Source organism: Triturus cristatus, chromosome 10, assembly GCF_964204655.1.
Source record: "Triturus cristatus chromosome 10, aTriCri1.1, whole genome shotgun sequence".
NCBI lineage: Eukaryota > Metazoa > Chordata > Amphibia > Caudata > Salamandridae > Triturus > Triturus cristatus.
In genome coordinates, this window is record NC_140593.1 from 87,787,360 (window position 1) to 87,805,955 (window position 18,596).

At 44.8% G+C, this 18,596-nt stretch overlaps 1 protein-coding gene across 1 annotated transcript in view; it reads right to left on the reverse strand.

The window, feature by feature from the left end:
• LOC146788894 (receptor activity-modifying protein 1-like) overlaps positions 1–12,621 on the reverse strand; it is a 76,518-nt gene extending 63,897 nt beyond the window's left edge. Inside the window, exon 1 of the mRNA XM_085629952.1 lies at positions 12,364–12,621. Coding sequence (XP_085486078.1) covers positions 12,364–12,409 — 46 coding nt within the window. The 5' untranslated portion in view covers positions 12,410–12,621. The remainder of the gene's footprint in view (positions 1–12,363) is intronic.
• Positions 12,622–18,596: the final 5,975 nt, after the last annotated feature.

Sequence of the window (18,596 nt, forward strand, 5' to 3'; positions counted from 1 at the left end):
GTCTTCTATGGGCTCTCAACTTGAAGCAACATCTAAGTTCATTGACCATTATTTACGACCCTTTGTCAGTGCTTTACCAGCATACCTCAAGGATACCACACATTTCCTGACACTAATTGATGGGGTGGTATGGGAAGATGACTTTTTACTGGTAACCTTGGATGTTACCAGTCTGTATACAAGCATACCACATGACCTGGGGATCCAGGCCATTAGACATTTTTTAAGAGCCAGACCGATTTCATTACTAGCCCACACTGAAATGTTGTTGCAAATGACGAGGTATTGTTTGACAAACAATTACTTCCTATTTAACAATAACATTTACAAACAAATCCAAGGCACCGCAATGGGCACCTGCTTCGCCCCCAGCTATGCCAATCTGTACATGGGCTGGTGGGAGGAGCAGGTGTCCCAAAATTGGGAAGCTCAGGAAGATAAGATCGTTATATGGGCAAGGTTCATAGACGACATATTTTTAATTTGGAAAGGTGATGAGGAGTCAGTTTTAACCTTCATTGACTCTCTCAATAACAATGACAAGAACTTACAATTTACCTCCCAAATTAGTGAGTCTATGATTGTATTTTTGGATGTGGAGATTTTGGTTTTAAACAACTCATTGGTTACAAAATTGCATAGAAAGCAAACAGCCGGAAACAGTTTACTCAATGCTCAGAGCGCTCATCCATCCAGCCTGATTCGAAGTATCCCCTATGGGGAACTAATCAGAGCAAAGCGCAATTGTAGTACCACTGAAGAATATGAACAAGAGAAAATTGTAATGAGCATAAGATTCAAACAACGTGGTTACTCTGATAAGATAATCAAACAAGCGATCACCAAGGCAGATTCATTAATTAGATCTAATCTCTTACACTCTAAACCTGTATTACCTGAATCTAAAGATTCTGTCAGATTTATTACCACTTTTTCAAAAAATGCTTTTCAAATCAGGAAGCTTTTTGAGAGAAGTTGGCATATCTTAAAAAGTGATTTGACTCTAAGTGAATATTTAAATGATTCACCACAGATAACTTTTCGCAGATGTCAATCCTTGAAAGATGAATTGTGCAATAATATGATCAGTGCCAAAAATACGGGTTTCCAATCAACATCAAGTGGTTTTGTTACTTGTAAACGATGTAAGGCGTGTACCCAAAATGTAGATTGCAAAAAACTCAGAGTATCAGGCAACAAGAGAGATTTTGAAATCAGAGGAAATTTCAGTTGTAAAACCGATTATTGTGTGTACTGTTTAATTTGCCCATGTGGTAAATTGTATATAGGTAGCTCGATACATCCAGCCAAGAAACGAGTCTTAGAACATCTACGCGCGATTAAAAAACATGATATGCAGTACCCTGTAGCCCGTCATTTCTTTAATGTACATGGGCAAAATGAAAAACTTTTATCCTATGTCGTTATAGATGCAATTGTATGGCAAGACAGAGGAGGTGACAGACAGCGCCTTTTAAGACGCCTGGAATCAAGATACATAATCGATCTTGACACTATGATGCCCGAGGGACTCAATTCGAGTGAAGAAATGGCTGTACACTTATGATAATTGGAATTGTTGTCAGAATCATGTGCTGATCTATTTTCTGCTTATTTAGATGTTATCTTGCTATTAACACATATATTTTTGTATTGTGTTTTTTGATTTATTTAGAACTACTTTAGGATAAGGGATCTTAGCCTGTGCAGTTAAAATGAATTTTTATTGAGGTGGATGCCTCTATTTCCCATAATGTAGGACAATGTTAAAATGTAAAAGATGAATTGTTTAAGAGATTTCAACAGCAATTGATTACTGACATCAGTTTGCATAGATAATGAGCCCAATGTCATTTTGGCCCACTTGGGCGAGACTGAATGATGTAGGTTAGTAACAGCACCGAAAGAACATAACACTTGTGCCTTAAGTCAACACCAAGATCAAGTGAAACGTAAACTTATTGTGGTTTAAAGTTCCTTGAGTTGATATTTTTGTGTTGATTATAGAAGGATATCGTTTTTCATGCGCAGTTGTGAAAAGATTTAATATGAGTACCACTCACGAAATAGGTGGTTTAATCGTGTACATAACTTAATTACGTGATTAATTGCAAAAGTTTGAGACAACTTTATTTTAAAACGTGATCAGTCGCATCAGACTGAATTCCTTCTCTGGCATTGTGATTCAGTGTAACTAAAGCCCACTTGGGCACGAAATTCAAATTGTCAATAATGCTTTATTGACAATTAGCGATTGACATTGAACTCAATTTTCCGAATTCACGATGAATATATTACATTGCCAACATAAAATGTTGCGATATTGTTTTGTTTTTGTAACTAGGTCTTAATATTTTATTCATGACCCATGTTATGCTGTTGTATCTCTGAGAATGCGCATTAACTTCGCTTCTGTTAACAACATGCCAAGATGGCGCTTGTATTTATAACATAATAACATTGTATTAATTCAGTCCTACTTTTATGTCAGCCTTTTGAGGCAGTATGTAAACAGGGAAAATGAGACTGCCGCCATACCGTGAAAAAGCTATCAAGCGAAACGCGTTGGTGAGGCGTGACACAGCCCAATAAATCCTTTTCTAACGAATCCTGAGAGTCCTGGAATTTCTTTCGGAACTACGAAGGTGTGCGTGTGGAACATATATATATATATATATATATATTTTAACCGTGAACTAGACTGGAAGGTATCGGAACGCTTTACATGGGCACCATTTGCATTACAGATGAACACATTCATTTTCGGCACGGGGAAATGAAGGGATTTGCCCCGAATCAGAGGATGCTTGAGCCTCCGTCAGGCTGGAACCTGGTTCCTCAGCTCCAATGTCGGCCGCCCTAGTACTTTAAGCCAGGCTCTGTCCCTGCGTCTAAAGAAAAGAATCTATCAGTCTGTAACGCAACTTGTGCTGGTGTAAATCGCTGTGATACCTAAAAGAAACGCGGCCCATAGAACGACACCTAAAAATACTGTGAAAGGCACCACAAAACCCAGCTAAATTAAGGGACTTAAAAAAAACATTTGATGCATCCATGTATGCCTTTCTGTCCAAGCCACCCCCCTTTCAGGAAACACTCTCCCCATAGAAAAACGCCGGCTAAGCAGCATGAAGCCCAAAACCTTTCACTACGAGCTACCTTTGCATCCTGGGAAATAATGAACCAGAGAAAGGAGAGACCCTCTCCTACCTTCCAAATGTCATTGGACCCCTGGTGCTCTACTCCCTAAGGCAATCCGTAGATCCGGCTCCACAGGGACCACTGTCGCCTTAGTGCAGCAGGTGCAGAAGCACCAGGGCCCCCCGTGGCCCGACAATTGCTCCCCTTTTGCACCCCAAAAGGAGGGGGCACCTCTTGCTTGCACCTATAAATCTCGCAGCATTGCTAATACCAAAGATTTACTAATACATTATTGCCTCTTGTCTAGCAGATCTTATATGGCAAAGAGGGTACAAGTTCTTCTTTCAATTATGCTCCAGTTACTCCATTAAAGTCCAGGACCTCTCGAATGTTGCCGCCTGAGGCTCCGTCTTGTGCTTAGTAGTGAGGGTGAGGAGCAGTGAGAAGAGGGGAGGCCACAGGAGACGACCGGCAGGCCCTCACCTCCCTACTTACACTACACGCCCTGAAAACCTATCAGCAGCGCAGGGGTATGCTGGGGCCTATCATAGTACAAAGTCTGTACTGCCTCCTGGTGCATGACACCCGCACCCGTGCACGTTGCCCCTTATCTCCGTGTCTTATGCAACCTAGCGTTCAGACCCACACACGCACACCATGTTCTGTCGGGGGAGCGCCATGCTTAGTGCTTCAGCAATAAAAGCACTACATCTACCACACATCTACAACATCACTATCCTAGGGCGGTCACTCCTCGATATTCGCTTCTACCACCTAATGCCCTCTGCACCTCTACCCCTGCCCCACGCCCCATTGTGCCATCTCACCATAGCACCTTATCAAATGCCATGGTAACCACTTCCTGCATTGCATTCTATGGTCTCCAATCACAATCGCAGGCAGTAGCCCACCCCTCTCCCCTGGACTGATTTCAGCTCTTTCTCTGAACCAGGCAAAAGGTCAGAAATAATCCGGCCTCGTCAAGATGCAGTCATTGGTTCCGGCTGATCTCAAGAGCTGTTGGCGCCCCGAGGCATGCTTCAACTCGTTGCTCAAAATGAGGTAATGTGAACCTGTAAAATCGCCAATACTAACACAAAATGTGCTGCATTATGCTGCAGAATTTGCCTTTTCTTTGTGCCTAATTTAGTTAGACCCAACGCATAATTTGGTCGTCCCTTAACGCATATTTTCAGTGGCTCTACTCATACGTAATGTAAATACCAACTCTGGGGCACTCGCCATTTCAAATACTGCAGCCCTGTCACTGCACCACCTGTTATGCACTCCTCCACTGCACCTATGTGTCATTGAAGTGAGCAGTGCTTGTAGACATTAACCCTAAATGAGTGTCACAAAATACCCATAATCCAACACAGCTGTTAATTAGCTAGTAAAGGAATTTTCCTCGAGCCACTGCAAATTTAACATGACGCCTGGCCACAGCATCGCTGCTCGCTTCCTAAATTTTCAGCTGTCACTTCTAAGTGTAGAAAACATAGGACATACATTAAATGCTAAATTAAATTGTGGATGAGAACCTAATTTCTAGGGATATTTTTCTGTCAATATCTTTGTCTCTTATGCAGTTTCTATAGTTCCACTATGTCTGCTGGTTTATATGTTGTGGCTCTGACCTCAAAAAGAAATTCAGAAACAGGGATTAGACATGGCATATAATTACAATTGGGCTTAAATTCTGTGAAAGTAAGATTTAGAACAGGAGAACCGATATGTCAGCCTAAAAACAAAAATCAAAGTATGAAGCACAATACTCGTACAGCATTACTGGCATCCTTCTGCCTCCACTCCACTCCACTCCACTCCACTCCACTCCACTCCACTCCACTCCACTCCTTTCCTGCCTTTCTATGATACTATCTTCTAGTCCTCTTTTCTCTCTCATTCTTCTCCATTCCATCCACGCTCTAACACATTATGTCCTACCTTTTCATCAGATATTACTTGCTTACAGTCGCTTCATTCCTCGCTCCTTCTCTTCCTTCACTCCTTTCACTTTTCCTTACCTCCTTCCCTTCTCTTCATTACTTACATCACCTCAACCCCACTCTTCTTCTCCACATACTCCCTGTCCTTCTCTTTCACCAATTCCTTCTTTTGTCTCCTTTCATTTTCTTCCTTTGCTAAACCTCTTCATACACAAACTACCTATCCCTCTCATTCTTACTTTCTATGGGGCATATCAACAAGGGCTTTATCTCTGCTTTTTTGGCTTTAAAAGCCAAAAAAGCAGAGATAAAACTAGCGCCCTATCAACAACAGGGTGCTAACATGCAAATTTGCATGTTAGCACCCTCTCTACGCTTCCCCTTGCATCTCTAATGAGATGCAAAGGGGGCGTTCCAGAGTAAAATAATAGGAGAAATGTCGCTAAGCGACATTTCTCCTATTATCAAGAATGTCGCTAACCCTGTTAAAGACAAAAAAAGCAGCGCTAACCGCGGTTAACACTGCTTTTTTACGTCTGGTATTTTTCTGACTTAGCCATGATATCCTACGGAAGGAGGATATCATGGCTAAGTTTGTCTGTCCCTATCAACAAGCTAACGTGAGATTATCGCTGGGTTTCCAGCGATAATCTCATGTTAGCCTGTTAGCGTGAGGATTTTTATCGCTATTGAGATAAGCGTTGCTAATAGCACGCTATCTCAGCGATAAAAATTCATGCTAGCCGGCGATAATTATCCTAGCGCTAAGTGCGCTTAGAGATAATTATCGCCGGTTGTTGTTGATATGCCCCTATGTATTTTATACAGCTCTCACCCCTATCTATTCACCATACCACATATTTACAACACACAAATACACTACATACTACCGAATTCCACCTCACACAATTCAACAACTAATAATTCCAATTCAAACCACATAATTCCACTTCAAACAACATCCATCCACTCCACTCCAAACAACTAAACATAAATAAAAAAACTAAATCATTTACAACGCCAAAAATTCAAACTTCCACAAATGCGAGACCCATTGCATTGCAAATGCTTGTTAAACCATAGCTGTCCAGCACTTTTACAGGCGGGAACATTTTATTAATCTGCCCTGCTGGCTCCGTGGGAATCTTGTCGATAGTGGACATGGGTGGAAGCAGCATTGAGTGAGAAGGAAACTGTGTGTAGGAAAGAGGCAATCAGGGCGGTGCACAGAGCCAACGGGTGCTGAAACATACATGTAAACAGCATTCTTCAAAAACAAGCATTTGCAATGCAATAGGTCTCGCATTATTAAAGTTTGAGATCTTGACATTGCTCATAATAATGCAACACCAATAGCAATAGCTATTGCATTGCAAATGCTTTTTTTGCATGAGCGTTGCTACAGGCTCGACCTAAAAATTAGCTAAAACACTGGCGAGGAGAGAGGGAGAAGAGAGAATAGAAGGCATTAGTGACGAGGCAGAAGAGATATAGAACAAGAAGCCAGGGCTATCTGTGTGTGGTGTCGCAGATCACACTTGCCCTGTATGTGGCGCTGGAAGGAGGCCGGATCCAGACGGTGCGCAGGGTGACCAGAGGTATCGAGACTTCCCTGCATTTATACAGGTGGCCCTGCTGAGCGGAGCCGAGAGAGGAGCAGGCAGCTTTCGGCACACATCTCAGAGAGACCTGGGAAGCAGCGGGAAGCCATTGCCGGAGCAGCACACCCTGAGCTAGCATGCTCTCTAACGGCCACTGCGGCAAGTCTACTGCAAGGATTGTGTAGTATGTGGCAAGTCCCCAGAGAGGGGCCAGAAACTGCTGAGCAGGGAGCACCCGTAAGGCACCTAATACATGCACACCACAAATGTGTCCCTACAGCAGCCCTGATACTGTCTTTAGTAGACATGCAGACGAAAAACAGGACCGTACCAACTACCGTACTCTCTCTTATAAAGGTGCCAAGATACATATCTTGTACCTTTGTAAAGAGAAGCGTGAATAATAACAAGAACTGATGTGTGGCGAGGCGGGGAGGGGTGCAGACACACACAAACATGAGCAGGTAACACAGCTCAGCCAGCATGTCCCGGACCCTCCTGTGTTCAAATGCCTGAACCTAAATAAAACAAGCAATTAGGGGAATAAGCAATTTACAAATGACGGGAGTTGGCAGGGGGCAAGGACTGGCATGTTTCTAGCCAAAGTTACTAAAAATGCGTCAGGTTGACTGCTCACTCTTCTGCTGCTTATTTCTGTATTTGTGTTTCAAAGTGGTGCTGATGGGGTGAAACCTTACATGGAAAGTGTTAACACTTCTACCAATTCAAAAATAATGAGGTAATCAACAAAATGTGCCACGTAATGCCACATAATTAGCATTTTCACGCTGCATAAAATATCCAGCTGTATCGCACAATTTAGTCCTCCCTGCCGCATAATTCCAGTGGCCCTGATCATGATTATTATTACACATGCTGCTTCCGGGCATGAGTTCCCAGCATAACATTCTAGCGCTTCAACACATATACACTGAAAGCACTATCACCGGGTTCCATCCTCTCTGTTTGTTGCACGAGTACTATTTTCGGGTGTCCATTTGCTGTTAATTCTGGTAATATATGGTTGTTTGGAGGAGTCGAGGAGAGTTGCAGGGGTTGATAGAGCTTTGCTTCCTACAGCAACGAAAATAAGGAGGGTTTCTCGTGGGTATAAAGGTGAGATACATTAAAGGATTACCGAAGTCACTTTAAAATATCTGGGCGACACACAGCGCTATCACTGGTCTAAAGGCCAAGTTCAAGCAGGCACCCACATACCTCGGCGGGAGGGGACACCTTCCCAGATGCTTGCTTGCCAGTATCAGGCCCTGTTGCCTAAGAGTCCAGGGCAGATTCAATGATTAGGGGCTTTTTCAGGGTGTCCAACCCTGGTCCAGTAGGGGCCGATGCACAAGAGATTTTCATGGTAACCACTGACTATGCAAATAAATTCCAGTCATTGTATGTAATATTAGCATATGTGGATCTACTGAAATCCCGGCTTGGATTGACCTTTCTCAACATGTTGGACGCTCCTAAAACAAGACAGCAGCTGACATATAAAAAAAAGCAGCTGCTGAAACAAACACAAGCTAAAGCCACCAGGGAAGAAGACAGCATTAAGGACATCTCTGAAAAGTAATGCGTCATCGATGATTCGGCAACTACATCTGACTTACTCCTGTAGTACTACTGATTTACGCCTCAATTGCAGGAGTATATCTGTCTCACTTTTGGATTGGTGGAATAAGCCACGAACAAGTCACAGAAAAGTATTTCTGAATCGAGCCCTGGTTCTTTACTTACAGCCTTTTTTTCAGTTTTATATAGGGCGAACACGACATCAAGGTATTAGAGGGCTTTGAATGAGCACCTGTTACATTACACAAGAACACATTCATTGTTGGCAGGCACGGGTAGGTTAAGTGATGTACCTAGAATCGCAGGACGCTGAGTCGACGCCAAGACTAGAACCTGGCTCCCCAGCTCCAAGGTCGGCAGCTCTGACACCTGACTGCCCTTGGATGCATTACTTTCAGTTAAAGATTATTAAATATTGGTTTCGTTTAACACCTTTTTCGCTTTCATACACACTGCCAAAATGCCATGCTCTTTAAAGCGACAGGCCTGACTGTCTGTGTATGCGCTATCTCAAACCAATGAAACGTTTTAGACAATGAGAACAGCGATCTGTGTACATGGGCAGCGAAAACCAGAACACTCCTGAGAACAAGTCCTTTGACTGTGCAGGATTTATCTGTTGGCATAACGATGGTGAGTGTGCACAAAGTGACCGTCAACGGTGCAGTGTTTACCAGACGCAGCGTTAGGCGGAGTCATGCTCTGTCCTTTGATAAATGTCAATGTTAGCGTCTGCATGAATTCGGCGTGGGCTCAGTGTGTTCAAGCGCCAAATTACATGGAAGCAGGTCACAAGTTCTAAACGAGCGCCCGCGCCTCGCAGAAGAGAAAGATTAAAAAGAGAGGGGAGAGCCGAGGGTGGCTGGAAGTGAGAAGAAACAGACCCGGCTGTGAGTAGGAAATAAAAAAACAGGCTTGAAAGTAGCATGCTGGGCTGGAGGAAGGCCGCCGTTCTATCGCGAACACGGGGAGCACGTCTTAAATAAATAAACAAACGTGGCATGAGAAACAGATGGCACACTGCAGTTAATGAAAACAAGTGCGAGTTGCGGACGAAAACTGTAGTTAAGCGCCGCTGCTTTGGAACTACACGGAAGTAACTTGAGGATCAACAGCCAACAGAAAGCACAAACACAAACACAATGCCTCAGTTAAACCAATCACAAGCAGAAAAACAAAATAGACTAAGTTTCAGCCAACATATAGATTACTTTAGGTCTCGCTGAGACAGCGCATGCAGCGCATGCGCTGCCAAACGCGAGACCTAATGAGAAACACAACTTGCCTGTGTCGTCTGTATTTCCATATGATAGGTCCCCAGACCCTGCAGTGAGAAATTAAAAGTACACATTTGACTTCAGAAGTGGATGAGGGTCACGGATTTCCCGTGTGAGTGAGCATAAGGTGACAATATTTGCTTCCACAAATTATTCTTTGCAATCTGTAATTTGAATGATACACTTTGGCCTGGAAGGACATGGTTCGAGCTTGCCGCGCACTCTTCCCGGGCTAGTAATCATTCTGTGACAAAGGGGGGGGGCAGAATTTTCCAGGTTTCCAAACAGATGGGCATAATGATGGCGTTACCTGCACTACCTTTGGTCTCTTGATATCACAGAAGAGCACATAACATGAAATTATCACCAGATCTGATTTGTTTTCTTTTATTCTATTTTTTCACTCTTTCTTTTATTTGAGGATTTTCCACACCTCATTTTAATCTTTTCCCTTCCTCGATTGCTTGGTTTGGTTTAATTGTAACCTTTCATTCACCCTGTACTGGTATGTGTGTGTATAACATGCGGAGCCGAGATATTTACAGATTACAGTCCTACATAATGTTTATACTGAGCATCGCACAAATTATTACACTTCTGTTAATGTAACAGTTACTGCAAGACTTATAATTTTGTGTTGCAAAGTAAAAATTGAGAAATCAGAAATCATGTATATATATTTTACATATACATAAAGAATTATGCCTGAGGCGAGTAATACAGAGATGAAGCAACCCAATTGTAGTGGTCGAATGACAAGCCAGGACGCGAGCCCGAGCAGTCCCAAAGTGGCACAGTGAGATCTGAGTAGAGCGTAAAAAATTAGCCATTGTAGGAACCAGATCGAGACAGGGCGAGATAACCTGCCATCCGGATTGTAAGGTGTACTTTGGCCGTGAACGCCAAGAGTGGGAGACCGCCCTCTTCATTTAGTTTTTTTTCATCTCAGGCATAATTCCTTATGTCGTGATGATGGTCCCAATACTCTGTGAAGGGATCGAAACGTCATTGACAAACATTACTATGACTCTTAAGACTGATATATAATTTGATATGTGAGCATTGATACTTTCTGCAATATGTGACATGATTTTCTTGTCTTCATTAGGGTCACATGTAAAATGGCTGAGTCTTAAAGGTTTCTGACCTTTTTTCTATTGTGCTTCCCACCTCATTAATGTGTTATATGTTTTAATAAATGCATCTGCAACTCCATTTGGACAATTAACATAGATTTCATTATATCTCTGTGCAATTAGTTTTAAGGTATTTCATAGTAAAGGACCCTTGTTCCTCAAAATGCTTATACCCATGGTCCCTTAAATACTACTGGGCTCCCTCGCTCCTTAGAACACAGCCACGCATGAGCATAACTAGCCCTAGTGGAATAGGGGCAGTGACATTAGTGTCCAGCAGTGTTAGGGGCCCGCTGCACCTGATTATGGATTATTTGTACCATCAAAACAGCTTTCATTAGGGCCCCTGACAGCTTACTATGCTGCTGCAGTCAAGCTGAGTTTAATGCAGTTTTTTACAACCAATGCACCTCCTGGAATACCCTGCTCAGTGGTGGATGCAAGACGAGGTGTCTTTATCAGCAAATGTTTTTTAAGTGCCGTTGATAAATGTTCACTATGAGCTACACCTATAAACAATTATTTAATTCCCAGAGTCCACGTAGAAACTAAAGAGTTCAAACCACAAGGGCGTGATTACAATGTAAGGCTATTCCTGGATTTCCCATTGGTCATCCATTGTCACGGAAAGAAACACAGAGAATTTCATTGAATTCCAAAACTTGAGTATGGCAGTCGTACAAGATGTACATATGGTAAGCATCATAAAGAACATCCACTGACTGATGTGAGCACGCACCAGGAAAACTCAAAAGACCCTGGGGCATATCTATCAAGGGCTTTGTGTCGCCCTTGTGCCACGCAAGCGGTCACAGGGTGACACAAAATCTATTATGAGATTTACCAAGCCAGGCCACTGAGGCATCCCATGGGTGGAGCGTGGGGGTTCCCACACACCCACCCATGTATTCTGAAGCATTCCCAGATTTACCAACACTGGTAGACCTGGGAATGCATCCGAATCCTACGCCTTCACAGGGGAGGCGCAACGAGAAGACATAGCTTTATTTCTCCTTCTTTTTCCCTCTTGACCTTTTTGTATGTTTGCTACATTTTGCAGCACACATAGAAAGCGGAAAAAGCCCCAGAGGATCCCTTCCTGCACAAATACAATCCTGCCCGTCACACATGCAGTCTTGCACCATGACGCAAGCGTGCCTGCATTGGCACTAGGCAGCCGTTTGTGCACCAGCGCAGGCAGAGAGCAGGAACGCACCATATCTTGAAAGACATGGTGCATCCCTGCCCCCTCCCTTTAATGCAGCGCAGCAGGGCGTCTTGCTGTGTTGCGTTGTGTGAAATGATGATAAGTAAGTCCCCTGTGAGGGTTCAAGAAGTGCACGTTCAGATACTCATAAACAAATGCTGCTAGCACTGGGATACGTATGTACACATTGTACTTCTAAAGTACCTATCAGCTCTGCCAAATATCTACTTTAACTTGCATTAAAGCACAGACTGAACCCTGTTTTTTAAAAGTTCTGCCAGTTCACGACAATCCTGCAGTAACAATTGCAGAGAGTTGTACAGAATGCGAAACTCCAATAGGAAATATTTCCAAACCTTAGGCACCGATCGCCCTTCAGGCACTGAGCGGCGCTAACAGCATTTGAGCCCAGGCACGCCCGAACTTATGAATGGGAAGACGAAAAAAAACATTCTAACATTTCTTACTTACCCAAGAATATGAGAAGGAAAAACAAAGCACAGCTGAGATTCTTCATTAGAAGCCCTGGTCACTCTTCTTGGATGGCGCCAGATCTCTCCTGTGTGAGCACGATCAGAAGTCAAGGGGTGCTGTGAGTATGTACACTTTTTATGTCCCTGCACTCTAGAGTGTCACGCTTTCACCAAATATTGCAGATGATGTCACTTCCTTTTCACTAATAGCTTGTAGAAGGCAAGTCGCATCTCATCTTGCTAGAACAGCCTCAACACAGGAAAAAACAAAGGGCAAAGCCTGTTGACTGAGACACCTCGGGAGGCGGAAGGCGGAAGGCGGGGGCGATTTTTCACAGCCACACTAATTGCAGAGGAGCGTCGCCCCACTGGTCAAAGTCAGCCACAGAAAAATAAAATGATAATAAAACAATAATATCATTTTATTTTTCTGTGACTGACTGAGCCAATGCCGGTGTAGGGTGGGGGCGGGGCCAGGCCATGGCAGGGAGAGGAGTGATCGCCACAGTAAAGTGTACATGCCTGTTTGGCCAGCCCTCTTAGGCTGGCCAAACCCACATGCACACTTCTATTTTGCCAACCCAGCTGTGTTGCACAGATGCAGCCTGGGTTGGAGAAAGAGCACAGACTCGCATGCACTGTCTGAGTGGCAGACCAGGCCGCTCAGACCAATCATGGGGCTGCGCTCATCTAGTGAGAGCAGCGTCTTGATTGGGCAGGGAGCCTGTGCTTTTGCAGTGACCACTGGGTGCAGAGAACCACATAGGTGTTTGTCAGTATCGGTGATAGGCACGTTTATTTTATTATTAATATTTCCCGCCCCCTCCTCCCCCGAATTTACTTTTGCGGTGGCCACCACCGGATACACTAACTTGGCTGCAGGACCGGAAACATGGTTCTCTTTGCTAAGGCATCTCTCTGTCTCAGCTCTATTACCTTTAAATGGCGGTACCTACCTGCAGTTTGGTGTCTGAAAACTGGGGTATCCTTGGAAGAAGGCACAAGGTCACTCAAATTCACTGAGGTGGCGCTGGAACTCAATGCACGGCAGGGCACATCAGGGAGGCTAAACTCAGAACTGCTAATGGAGAGGGCAATGTTGACCTGTACCTTTGTCACAATGTCTCTGGAGTCAAAGAATATCCTTTCTCTGATTCACTGGGAGCTGAAGGGCATCGCCTCACTGTCTCTGTGTGTTGGGCATGTGTGTTGTCTCACCCGTATATTGCAAAGTGCCCGTTTTTACCTTCCAGCAGTTCGCTTTGACAGGGCTTAATTACTCTTCGAACCATATAATGGTCTCCAAAAGCTCTTTTATCGCTGCACAAAAACAAAGGTCAGACAAAAAGACGAGATGAAAAAACACAGCTCCTGATTGGTGGTGGGTGGGTGGGAGTTCTGTGTCAGATCTCAATGCTCCGGCCATGCGCACAAGGACCCTGAGTGTTGAATGATTTCACCTGGTGGATCTCTCTAACAAGACAGGCCCTAAGCTCCACTAAAATGCTTAGCATTTTCTCAATTCTGCCCATTTCAAGATGGCACCGATATTGTTGGCTGTGGTCTTTGAGGAGTATATCCAGAGCTTGATTTGTGCCACTTGTTGCCAGTGGTGAGCACCAACACTCAATTTTGGAGCCCAGACTTATTTTTCATCATCAGTCTCATGACCCAGAGGAACCATGAGAAAGACCAAACAGGAACTAAGGAGAAAAAACACAGAAAGAAAGGAAAACAGTGACAAAGAAAGAAAGTAGGTGTGAAAAGGACACTGCAAGGGTGAGATAAAGAAAGAGGAAGTGGGAGGTGGTGCAATATAGAGGTATGGGATAAAATCAAGACTAGACAGCCTTAGTTTTCAGCAAAGCAAGCATTCGGCAGTGCCAGCAGCAGCCTCCCAAGGAAACCTTTGAGCCCCAAAATAAATACTATGCATATCATATCTAGGAGCTCTGATACAGGTCTCTACTTTATTGCTGCTTCTACTTGGGTGATGTTTTTTGCTGCCTCTACTTGGTTGATGTGAAATCGTCCCCACACCCCTTCAAACTGAATATATACAAGAAGGAACTTCTCCGTCAGACACTTTCTACATCAAACCTTCACCTCCAGAACTTGCTGCCAGCATTAGCCATTGATGGGAGATCCTTGCACATTGCCCAAAATGCCTGCTTTAAATCCTGACAACATAAACGCCACATTGTTAGACCTGACATCCTTGGTGTGATCTTCCCCCAAACTTGTTGCCTTCTCCCCTCCTATTGTCTGGATTTCGTTTTTGTTGGCTGTAGGACTGTAGGAGAGTGGCATCGACTGCATAGTTGCCCCCTACTTTTTGCTGATGTTTTGACTGTTTTATGACTCTAGCCAGGCTGTGGCCCTGCTATCCAGGACCCCAGCCTATCTGCTTCCTCTCTAAACCGATGTGAGTATCCTAGGTACAAACCAATTGGATACTGAGGATGCCCTGTCAGTCCCTTGTAGATGGTACCCTAGGTACCCAGGGCATGAGTCCCTCAGAGGCCTACCAGGGCTGCAGCACTTATTGTGCCACCCTGGGACAGCCATAAAAAACTGACACCACCAGACCACTACTGTAGACTGGGTAAGGTGGTGCTTTCACCCCTTACAGGGATACAGGTACCCTGTATCCCACCTATTTACAACACATATAATCTCATAGGTCACCCCTAAAGCAGGTCTTGCTAATCCTACAAGGCAGGGTGCTGAGATATGTGTGAGGGGGAACCCCTACCTGAGTAGGGCCCCTCTGCAACCTTCATTAAAACTAGTGCAAGGTTGTTTGTAGGGCAGCCATACCATATACTCTTAACCGCATTATAAGTAATCGCGATAGCGTGATAACTTGAGAGTGGCTGCACAGAACCATGTCGTGTTTGGTGTCAAACATGAAGGAATCATACCCCCAGTCCAGCCATGGGCATGAGGGCATGATTCCCCCCTGCTAGAGGGGCGATATGGGAAAAGCGGCAGAATTTAGACACCAATTTAAAAGTGCACACGTAATACAAAATGGATGCTACCCGCCACCCACACGACTCTGGCTGCCTGTTGCTGGGCAGAACTCCAGCCACGGCAGCTGGACAATAGGGATCTTGTTGCAGGGAGGTGTTCCCACCTCCCCAGACAGACTATGTGGATTGGAACTGGGTGGGTGCACCATAGGATGCCGTTCAAAGTTGCACGTAGGCTGCTACAGCGCCTACATTCTGCATACACCGCCTGGAACCAGTTCAGGGGCATCCTGTCCCCTGCCCAGGCGGGAAACACACAAAGGGGAGAGGGTGTAGCCATCCTTTCCCGCCTGAACTCTCATTGGTGGGCTCTGATTTAGCCACCCCCCTCTACCTCTGGATAAAGGTGGGTGCAGGGTCCCCAGAGCCTCAGATTAATCTTGGACTTCACAGACTTGACCTTCGATGAGCTGCTGCCCAGCTGACTGAAGAAATCTCCCTTGGGGTAAAGGAGTTACCCCCCTGCTTGTCAGGCACCTGAAACACTGCAAGTGACCCGGTTGGAACTTTGCTGCTCCTACGGACTTCAATGACTCCTATCTACCTTGAGGTGGGTTTCTAAAGCATCCCAGAGGCCAGTGAGTGTGCACAGCAAGACTGAGCACCGTGGACCCCGTGGGTGCCGAGATCTCCAATACCCCAGGACACCGGCCACCTCTTGCACAGCACCCGACCCCGACAAGTGGGGAAGTTGTGCTTTGGCCCATTACTGAGCCAACCTATCAGAATCATCTGTGCCAAAGATCGATGCCCTAGCCTGCTCCAGCGACCCGTGGGCGCATCTTTACGCATGCCAAATTGCTGCCTCCCGCAGTCCCTTGTCTCTCGACTGGTGGGCCCTGGCAGAGGTCAATCTTTACTTTCAAGAGTTCCCCTGGTTGCCCCAGGCCTGCTCTTCAATATCCTTGCTGGAGACCTCGCTCAGACCTCGTGGGTCTGCACCAGTAGCTGTTTTTGATTCTTGCGTGGGTTGTGGTTGCCAAGGCTTAGTGGATCCAATCCAGACACTAACACCGCAGCAACCCTCATCCTGCGTGGGACAGTTTCCCTCCAGAAGCTGGCCTTCCTTGAAGCCTCCCGGAGCCCGTGGCTGCTGATCCAAGCTACTCATCTTCCACCTGAAGCACCCGACATTGAAGGGCTCTTTCTCCTGAGCTCCCTGGTCACTGTGCCGTGACCCAGACTCTGTCCCATCTGCTTTCAGGTCCTCCTCTTCAAAATCTACATCTTCAATCTTCACGACATCGACAACGCTTCTTGCTAGCAGCAGTTCTTCACGTTTTCCCATTGAAGACCAGCCCACGACTCGACATCGAAGACGACCTATGCACCCGGCTTCCCTGGGGCAGGTAACAGTGGTACCTCGGTACTCTCGTGGGTGTGGGCCCTTCAAAAGCTTAACTCTAAACTCTTGAACTTGAACTCCTGCTAGAAGTGTTTTTAATCTTGTAAAGTTCAACTGCGACATTCTCCATAGGGTTTAGTAGAGATGCCGATAGCAGCTTATACCACTGCACGCGTCTCCCATGGGCCCCCTTCCTCACTACTATGGGTGGTTTCTTAAGGGGCCAGAGACCCTCAATGCCCTAGGCATTGTCTGTAGAATTGTCGTGGTTCTTATACCACTTTTTTAATATATGGTTTGATCCCCCCCTGGGGCCCTATGATTCCAGTGCTATTTATTGTAATTATCAATGCTTGTTTGAATTGTAACTTTACCTCTAGCCTCATAAAGAAACTAGTGGGACTATTCTTAGAATAAATACATACATTTTATATATATACCTGTGTGGACTACTCTTTCATTTGGTCATTCAAGAGGTTATCTATGGTAAAACAATAAGCTTAACACTCCTTCAAGACTTAGCCTGAAGGCTGCTCTCCACAGCTACCACTAGGATAGCTTTCTTTAAAGGTTGTCTTTTAACCTATCACCTTAAGAGTCGAATTGGACTGGTGCAAGGTGTCCCCTATAACTAGAGGACAGCATATGCCAGGCCAACTTCTCACAAGGACTCTGCACTTTACAATTGCTAGCCAGTGCTAAAGGGCTTGTGCTCTCTTCCTAAGACATGGTAAAACTGACTGACACCCAATTGGTACATTTAATATACTTGTCGCTAGTAAAGTGGTACTACGTGTACACAGGGCCTGTAAATTAAATGCTAATAGTGGACCTGCAGAAATCACTGGGCCACCCACTTAAGTAGCCCTTTAAAACATGTATCAGGCCTCCCATTGCACCCTGTAGTGCAGTTTTAAAACTGGCAATGCGAACTTGCAAACTTAACCTTTTTTGCCAAGCGGAAACCTACTTGTTTAATACATCTAAGTTATCCCTAAGGTAGGCTCGAAACAGCCCATTGCGCAGGGTGTATTGTATTTAAATGGTATGGCATGTGTTTGTAGTTTTACATATCTTGGTAATGAAAAACTCCTCAAATCATTTTTCACTTCTGTGTGGCCTACCCTTCGCACAGGATAACATTGGTTTACCTTATTACATTTAATAAGGGCTAATGTTTGATTTGGAACAGGTAGATATATCGTGTTTGGCCTCAAAAGTAGTGTAATTTAAAATCCTCTTTAATGGTAAAGTTGGATTTCAAGTCTGAATTCTGAAAATGCCATTTTCCAAAAATTGGCATGTTCTTGTCCTATGTTTATGTTTATTGTAATTTATATAGCGCTAATCACCCAAGGTCTCTAAGCGCTTCACATTTAGACAACAGACAATCGAGGTAACACTCTGAACATGGCCCCATCCCGTAAGCCTACGCATAGGCCTCCGAGAATAGCATAGTCTTCAGCCTCCTCCGAAATGAGAGTAGATGTAGATCTTTCCGGAGCACCTCAGGGAGTTTGTTCCACAGCTGCGGGACACAAACAGAAAAGGCACGACCCCCAAGTGTCGATAAATTGAAGCGGGGGCAAGTAAGAAAACTGGCCTGCGAAGAACGGAGGTGGCGACCTGGGATGTAGGGCTTCAGACGGTCTTTGATATAATTGGGTGCTCTGCCGAATAGGGACTTATGAGCAATACACAAGCCCTTGAAGCATACCCTTTGTTTAATAGGGAGCCAGTGCAGCTGCCGCAGCAGAGGGGTGGCATGTGTTTTACGAGGCAGCTTGAAAATCAATCTAGCTGCATCGTTCATGACTACCTGGAGTTTCCTCAGGAGTGATGCAGGGAGCC